This window comes from Apis dorsata, unplaced genomic scaffold (assembly GCF_000469605.1).
Source record: "Apis dorsata unplaced genomic scaffold, Apis dorsata 1.3 scaffold_25, whole genome shotgun sequence".
In the NCBI taxonomy this organism is placed as follows: Eukaryota; Metazoa; Arthropoda; class Insecta; order Hymenoptera; family Apidae; genus Apis; species Apis dorsata.
In genome coordinates this window covers 108182-116881 of record NW_006263327.1, presented here as the reverse complement: position 1 = coordinate 116881, position 8700 = coordinate 108182, and the positions used below count along the sequence as shown (strand labels likewise).

The window sequence follows — 8700 nt, the reverse complement described above, 5'->3', positions numbered from 1 at the left end:
CCTTCAAGTTTTATCCAATGTAACTTTAGCAAAAAAAAAAAAAAAAAAGAATATTAATAAAATCTACATGTATTTTCCGAAATATATTTTCGATGGAATTATAGATAATATCAAAACCGAAAAAAATCCTTGAGCCTTTAAAAATAAAAAAAATTCTCAAATTATTTAACCATTATTCGCAATTTATTATACAATTTATTATACGTAATTATACATCTCATGACTATGACTTCCTTTTTTCATTGATACTTGTAGCATTACATATCATGGAGAAAGGATATCTCAAATCATGGAATAAAACTCTGTAGAATTGAGTTGTATGTAAAAAGTGATTCTACCTTGGAAATTTGTTGATGATATTCCAGTTTGACTATGCCCCTTGTGTTCAAAGTTTATAAAGACCAGTGGGCGAGAACTACCTTAGTGAGAGTATTCCCTCGACTTCCGGTGTTTCGTATTCTCCGTGTCAACAATGTTAACAGTTCAATTATATACTCAGCCAACAGTTAGACATATAATTCTTGAAAATATTCGAACAGAAAAATATAGTTTAAATGAAAATTTATGTCTATGTAAAACTTAATAAATTATTATAATTATGAATAAAATGACTTCTTAAAGTTTCAGCTTTCTTTGTGTTTTAAACAAAATTTTGTTTGAAAATTTTTATTAGGTGATAAAGCGTTAAATTCTGAATACTTTTCAATTCAAAACTTTACTATATTTTGCATTATTACAGAATTATGTTTAAGAAAGCGAAAAGATTTTTTTCTTAATGTATGATAGTTACAATTCAAATTTCATTTTTTATCAATGTTATTCATATCTGATTCAGATGTATACGTTGAAGTGCAACATTAAAATCAATGAAAAGGAAACACAATAAATGACAATATAAATCTTGAAAAAAAAAAAAGAATAAAATACTATAAAATAAATTAATAAATTAATAAAACATAGCGTGACATTCTTTATTTTTGCAATTTTGAATGCCAATTGTTACTTTGAAACAAACTATTCGAGCATAATCTCAGGAAAATAATTTCGTATTTCTAAACTTATCAAATTACCTGCTAAAAAATTAATCTGACGAAAATTTTCGTGATATTTTCTTAAAAAGCTAATAAGAAAATAGAAATAAGAAATTTCATTTAAATGAAATCTTTGATAAAAAAAAATCCATAATACGGAAAAAAATATTTTTTAAATGTAGGTTTCCAGTCAATATCTGAAATCTGATCTTCGAAATTAGCACATTGACATTCGATCAACCACGTCAATCGCAAGGATTTCCTCTGAAGTATTGACTGAAAGAAAATTAACAGAGATCCCTGGATCGTTCTTATTTTCTATAGAGGTTTATGCAAGAACACGATGCCAAACTGAAATCAAATCATAAACCAAATTGAATTAAAATGTGATACAATTACGTCTCAAATACATAAATACATATATATATATTTATTCTCAAAATTTTCAAGATTTAGAATTTAAAATAAATTGATAATCGTGTCATATTTATAAATTCAAAAATTTATTTTAAATTTTATTTCATAAAAAAATTTTTTTAGGTTATGAAGTTCAAACTTAATTTTTAGCTCGTGAATTTTTAGAACACAGTAGTGATTCTATTCTTTTGTTTGTATACAACTCGTGAAATAGGAACCATTGTGTATATTTTCACTGCTTTTATGCTTTTAATTATCCATACTTTTGATTTTATATTGAATATAATTATATTCTAATTTCATAATTGTATATTACACAATTGTAAATTTCTGTACTATAATAAAAAAAAGAAATTTAAATTAATACAAAAAAAAAGAAGTTTAAAGATTAATTTGATAATATTATCAAATATTATCAAATTAAAATATTATCAATTATAAATATCTATTAAAATTACAAATTCAATTCAATTCAAATTTTAGTGTATTATATAGTATAATTATAAAATATTAAAGTTACAAAATTGTTTATTTGAAATACTATTATTTGAAATATTATTATTATTTTTCTTATCTCAATAAAATACTTATTTCAAAAAAGTATTTGTATGAATTAGTATTAAAATATATATTTAAAATAGTATTTCTTAATTTAAATATCATTTCAAAAAAAAATTCTATCACTTAAGGAAATAAAAATATTCTCATTTATTATTACTTACTTATTACTTATTTTTCTCAGTCTTTATTTAAACAAATAATTATTTAACCAAAAAATGACGATAATATTCCCAATATATGTATCTAAATGCACTTCACAAAAGTTTCACGAAAACTAACTAAATCGCAAACTATCTTGTTCTGCAAATACATACACACAACATATAATAAAATAGTTCATTTTTATCGTATAAATTTCGATAATATGAAAATTTCTCGAGTCAAATTCGCGATTTTAGTTTTCTTAGTTTTCTCATAACCATGAATATTACTGTAGTTTGCATTATGGTGTCCGAGATATTATCGAAACAAGGAACGAGATGGTTCGAATCGATTCGATCTGATTCGCGTTCGATTGAATTATTCGATGCACGTCTCGTGTGCAACATTTTTAATTTAAGTTCGACGGCATCGCGTTCTGTTTTTTTCTCTGGTACGGTCGATTCGTGAATGGATTTCAAATGGGACCAAAACGCATCAGTAATAATGGTACCACAAAATTATATGTTACTTCATCGAATAGAATGTACATCATCGATAACGTACGGACATTAGGACAGAAATTAGGTTAGAAATTCTACGATCAGGTAGTGTCGACTTGTCCTCCATAATCGATAAACTTTTCTTCTTTCAAAAAGAAACTTTTCTTTTTTCTTTTTTTTCTTTAAAAGATCGGAAAAGTAGTTGATGAGAATTGGATAAAGATCAAAGAAGAATTGTGACTTGAAATAACAAATTCATATTCTTTCAATTATAATGAAATAACGATATGTGAAACAACATTAGAAATTATTATAACAACGTTAGTATCGCAATAATTAGATATCAATTTAACTTTCGCTATATTTTTTTATATTCATCATCGTATAGAAGCTTTTGATGTAAAATGGTTTGTTTATTTTCTTCAATATAATTGATTTAATTAACCTAAAATATCGGTACTTTACGAATTGTAAGAAATTTATATTTTTTTATTATTTGATATTTATGTTAATCATATACTTGTTAGAAAAGTAATACAACTTAAGAATTACGACTTAAGAATTAATTGTATATTTAAATTTAAATATTATTCCTCAAATAGTGATTCAATATTATTATATTTTAATATTATATCAATTTATGTTATTTGCAATTCTATACAATGAAATATGAATTTTTTTTGTTCTTAAATAATTTTATAAAAATAAATTGCTAATCTTTTGAGACGATTTTTGATTAATGATATCTAAATTTTTATAAATCTAATTAAATGTAATAAATGTTAGTTGCTGATTCGTATATTTTATTTGAATCGCATGAAATTAATTTAAACTTCAAATATGCTTAATAAGCAGCTACAAATTTGTTCGAAAAATATGTAACTTTACTTATCGCTTTTAGTGTTTTCATAATTTAACAAACACTATCCATTGAATGTAGATCAGGTGTTTGCATCATGCAACTACTTTCGAGATTAAAAAAGACGGATAAAAGTAAAAAAATATATTGTTCATTTTTTGTCATTACATTAATTTTGTGTCTCGAATTTTCTTCTAGCAAAAAAAAATTTTCCGGCGATCCTTCTTCAAACAGTGCAATTTATATGTATAAAAATATTTATTTAAAATTTTCAAACTTAATACAGTTTTTATTTGACATAAAATGAACAATATTTTCTAACTAAAAATAATACTTGGAGTGAGAAATGGCAACAAGTGATTCGAGAAGTGGCAATCCTTGAATAACACACTTCATTTTTTACAATTTTAAGAAAAATTTTTTACATTTGATTAAAATTTTATTATCAGATTTATCATATTCCCTATTAGAATTATCACAAAAACTTTTATGAAGGGATTACATGTAAAAATTTATTTAAACAGAAAGAGTTTACTATTGTGTACCGATTTGATGATACATTTGACAGTGTTAAACGTGTTAACAAATATTCAGCAATAGCATTATTTATTCCTGTTATTAACAATAACTTTTTTTTGAATTTCAGGTTATCAGTAGGACCAGAATGAAATTTATTTACTGATTTTCAATACACGGAACACAGTTATCATATATATATGATTCTAAGTCATATAACATGATTTTGAATAACACGGAATCAATTAATCGTATTATTCCAGGATTTCATGTATATCGTAAGGTATGTATATCGTTGAGGTATGTAAGATTATATATCGTTTGATTTTATCGTACGTACCTCTAGAAACATATTTCTATACATATTTTAATAGTTTGAAATTAAATAAATAGATAAAACAGATGAATATTACACTGTCAAAAGAATCACGTCCTGCATAAATCGTTCGAAGTTTGAATTTTGACAAGAAAAATGAAAACGAACGAAAAGATGTTTGAAGCGCGTCGCGTCGCAGACTGAAGTTTTGCGATGAGTTTCGTAGGTTGGATGCCGGGACGCCAGGATACCGGGGACTTCGCGACGCATGCTCCAGGATATTACATGACATAACGGATGTGTTTAACATAGAATTTAAATGCAAAGAATTTCAAGGATTCTATCAATGATACATGAAATATTTAATCTAAATTTTTAAATTTGTTTAAATTTTTAAATATATAATTTTTTAATCATAATTACTAAAATTATATTACATTGTTTAAGATTAGATTAAAAATAAATATATTTATACATATATATGAAATATTTTTATAGGAAAGGAAAATAATATTAATTGGAATTTATAAAAAGTAATAATAAGAAGGAATTTGCTAGAATTTCTGCAATTCATTACAAAATATAAAACAAAGTTTGAAATTTATCTTTCCATCCTCTTGTACTAAAACGATTATATGGAACAATTTATTACTCACACGCTTTCTCCGTGGCTTACGATCCAATACCATCTTATTAATGCGAGGCTGTCGGGATCGGAGATGGAAGATGAAATAGTGAATGAGCCATCCTAAAGGTTATCGTAGTTTTTGAACATTCGCCTTGAAAAAGCATCTTTGTTGAAAAATTCAGACTTTTATTGATTATCATCGTCTGAATCAATAATATACATTTTTTTTAATATAAAATATAAAAGAATTTAATCTATATACACAATAATTTAAATCATAAATGAGAAAACAGTTTTTGATAATATTTTTCTTTGAATATTTTGTTTGAAATGATCATTAGGATTATGCCAAGATTATATAAATGTCAAGAAATATTTTATCTCTCTCGATTTATGCAAAGATTTATTCGTTATACATAATTTTTATTTTTATGCGGAAGAAAACTATAAATAAAATTTACTAATTATGAAAAAACTGATATAATTTAATAAAAATACTAGTGATGCAAGTACAAACGAAATAGAATAGATATAACATACATTTTTTTTTATCATTTGAGTTGAGGACTTTAAAACCATTACCATTTTAAATTTTTTTTTTTTTTATCACTCTCAATATCGATACAGTATAACATAAGATTGTAATATTTAGAATTAAAATTATATTTTAATATGAAATCACGAATAAAATCTTTTCTTATTATACAAAAATTTAAGATATTATTTCTATAAATATAAACAATCTACGTAAGTGATAAGTATATGTCCAAGACCAGTGGTTTCATAATTTATTATAAAATGTTATCAGTTATCGTATAATTTTTCATTACGATTATAATATAACAATTTATCTAAGTCTATTTTTAATAATTTTTCATATGTTTATACATATGACAAAATTTTTTATCAGTCGATTTTTTACCTTTTCAAATAATTTTCGAATATTTATTTTTTTTTTAAATGCTTATTAATAGATATATATCTATTAATAAATAAAATCAATAAATTCTATTTAAAGTTTAAATAATATTTGTATAACTATTTTATATTTCTTAATCATAAAGAAGTAATAGGAAATGGAAATGTGGTTTTGAGGGAAACGAAAGATTTCATAAAAATATCCATTTTATTTTTTTCAACTTCATTTTTTACGTGTCCCTTTTATTACATATAATAAAGTACTAATAATAACAGATATAACGATAATTTACTATAACGCGTATACAGTACATATAATAATAGTAATAATAACCACAGTATTTCATAATGGGACACATTAAACATTTTAAAACATATTACTTTTTTTTGACACAATAATTATCTCTATATAAAAGGTTATCAAGTGCTTTACAAAAAATGGATCACACCGAATTTGGTGCATCGATTATCACAAGATTGCTAAAGCGCCACAGCGCAAGTCCTTCCTTCAAAAAAAAATAAGTTTGTTGTGGGAAACACAAATGGAAATGTTTCTCCATTCTCACTAAATGCCTAAGAAAAATCAGCTACAGCAAGATGTATATCAAAACACGAATTACTCTCATTGAGCTTGCATTTAAGTATGATTCTAAACATATAATCACATTATATCGCGTATCCAAAACATTAAATTTTTAAAACCATCTATATTAAATTTTTCCAATAACTATAATTTTCTACCAATAATTATAAATTACATTAAATTTCAAATGGTTACATTTTGGGAAGCAGATGATATATGTATTTATATAACAAAATCTATTGTGGAATGAAATATATGAAAAAAATGATAGTGTTGAATTAAGTGTTGAACCGAACGATTTCGATGTAGAATTAAATCCAAATTAAGATCAATTAAAAATGTAAATTTTTATATTACCGCAAATTTAGTATATAAAAAAGAAACACAGTGTGTTCTTAGAAATAAAAAGAATTTTTCTGTTGTACAAAATATACAAAATAAATTTAAAGATTGATGATGGTACTTTAAATTACGTATTTTTGTCTTCGTTCGACAGATTTTAAACTTCGTTCACACTGGGTGTTATTTTTGACTGCTGGCACTGTTTTAAAATATTAAAAGACAAAAAATGAGTCTTTTATTTTTGTTACTTTATACTGAAATTGTTATATTACGACTAACTTCTACATTATTCAGTGGTAATCATGAGAAGCTTCCGTCTTATTAAACAAACAGTCTCTCTCCTCCTTAGTAGATGGAATATCTGAAGTCACGGGCCTTAAAACTTTCGGAACTTTGCTAACTTTACTGAGACCTTCAGTGATACCACTACCTCCGGAAACACTGGAAAAAAGACTGAGATCGTCACATTAGAACTGGCCAAAATGTAAATAATAAAATATATAATAAAATGTAAATAATAGAATTAAAAAATTCCAAATCCAAATTAATCAAATAAACAATTTTTATAAATAAATAATAAAAAAAATAATAAAATCAAATTCAAAGCACTATCTTTAATATGATAATGGGATTTTTTCAAATATATAAAAAAATATTAAATAAAATGAATACTCACACGACATCCATCTCATCATCCTCATCAGCTTGAATCTCATCGTTAGTTAATGTAAAATATGGATTTGCGGATGCTGCTCGGAACTTATATCCAGTAAGGACAAAAAAGACATATGTAGACATTTCTCGGAACATTTCATCTAACCATTCATATTGAAAAGGTACTGTAATCTATAAAATAGAATATATAATCGAAAATAAGATCTTTTTCAAATGAAGCAATGAAAAGAAATAACGGGAAACGTAATTACAACAATAAAAAATACCTTAAGTAAGTACACTATAATTCTTGTAAAGTAAATATAAGAAAATATCATAATATAGAAATGTTTAAAGAGCTTAAGTTTGCGTAAATTAACAGCTGCCTTGCCATCTATATGAGCAGCTTCTTCTACATGTTTAATACTCCAAACTACTGGAAATATAATAGCACCACAACAAAGCAAATCCACAAGAATAAAAACATCTCGCCACGTTTTGTATTCAATATCTCCTTCTTCACTTTCTTCGATTATTATTTCTGCCACATTTGCTAATACCTAAAAAAATAATATCTGTAAAATATTTATCCATCACTTTCCTCACTTTATTTTTCACAATATTAAATACAGGATTGATTCAATTACAGAAAGAGGATCACTTAAATATCTTAAGTATCATATTCTTATGAAAATGTATATATTCTTATATTTTTTCCAATATTCTTGTAAGATATGAAAGAACAACGATCTTAAGCATTCCAATTAAAATTTTCGCGCAATATTTGGAATGATATATAATCATTTAGCAATTACCATATTTATATGATTTTAATTTTAATAAAATTAAAGTATCTCCTTCTTTTTCTTATATATCTTATCTATTTAATTCTTATAAACATTAAATGATTTTATTTACAAAAGATTTCGATCGAAATTATAATAATTAAAGATATCGATTTTTTTATCATTCGTTTTATATTTATTTTCGGATTTCGAAAATCTAAAAAAATAAAAATTCTTTTATAAATAGATACTAACAAATATAATAATTTTTATAGAACGCTCAAATTTTGTATGGATTAAGTGGGATATTTCAAATCTGTAATGCATAAAGAATTAAATAGCTGTTTGACTGATTCACCCGTTATATGTATTAGTAATGCGATGTGTTTATATCAACAAAGATAAGTAGTGATCACATGTTTATACTATCACAATTGCATATGTATAAA

The 8700-nt window shown here is 24.3% G+C and overlaps 3 protein-coding genes across 10 annotated transcripts in view; 1 reads left to right on the top strand and 2 right to left on the bottom strand.

Annotated features, from left to right (window-relative positions):
• The window catches only part of LOC102679849 (probable G-protein coupled receptor B0563.6), a 26328-nt gene extending 21879 nt beyond the window's left edge, over window positions 1-4449 (bottom strand). The window contains exon 1 of one of the 2 annotated variants that reach the window (XM_006607937.2): window positions 4366-4449. The gene's annotated coding sequence lies outside the window, so the exon portion shown is untranslated. Of the gene's footprint in view, window positions 1-338; window positions 614-4365 lie in introns of those variants that run through there. The other variant, XM_031510414.1, reaches the window with a different exon arrangement.
• Window positions 2170-8700, top strand: part of LOC102680551 — a 13783-nt gene continuing 7252 nt past the window's right edge. The window contains exons 1-3 of one of the 4 annotated variants that reach the window (XR_004150481.1): window positions 2170-2657; window positions 4156-4308; window positions 4400-4417. Coding sequence is in view for 3 of the 4 variants with exons in the window: in XM_031510398.1 (XP_031366258.1) it covers window positions 4295-4308 (14 nt within the window). In the remaining variant the exon portion in view is untranslated. Of the gene's footprint in view, window positions 2756-4155; window positions 4309-4399; window positions 4418-8700 lie in introns of those variants that run through there. The other 3 variants (XM_031510398.1, XM_031510396.1, XM_031510394.1) reach the window with 3 other exon arrangements.
• The window catches only part of LOC102680327 (protein GPR107), a 7792-nt gene continuing 5172 nt past the window's right edge, over window positions 6081-8700 (bottom strand). The window contains exons 8-11 of one of the 4 annotated variants that reach the window (XM_006607940.2): window positions 7754-8026; window positions 7489-7658; window positions 7092-7265; window positions 6081-7011 (exon numbers count right to left, since the gene is read on the bottom strand). In XM_006607940.2, the coding sequence (XP_006608003.1) occupies window positions 7103-7265; window positions 7489-7658; window positions 7754-8026 (606 nt within the window). In that variant the 3' untranslated portion in view covers window positions 6081-7011; window positions 7092-7102. Of the gene's footprint in view, window positions 7266-7488; window positions 7659-7753; window positions 8027-8700 lie in introns of all 4 variants that reach the window. The other 3 variants (XM_006607941.2, XM_031510383.1, XM_031510374.1) reach the window with 3 other exon arrangements.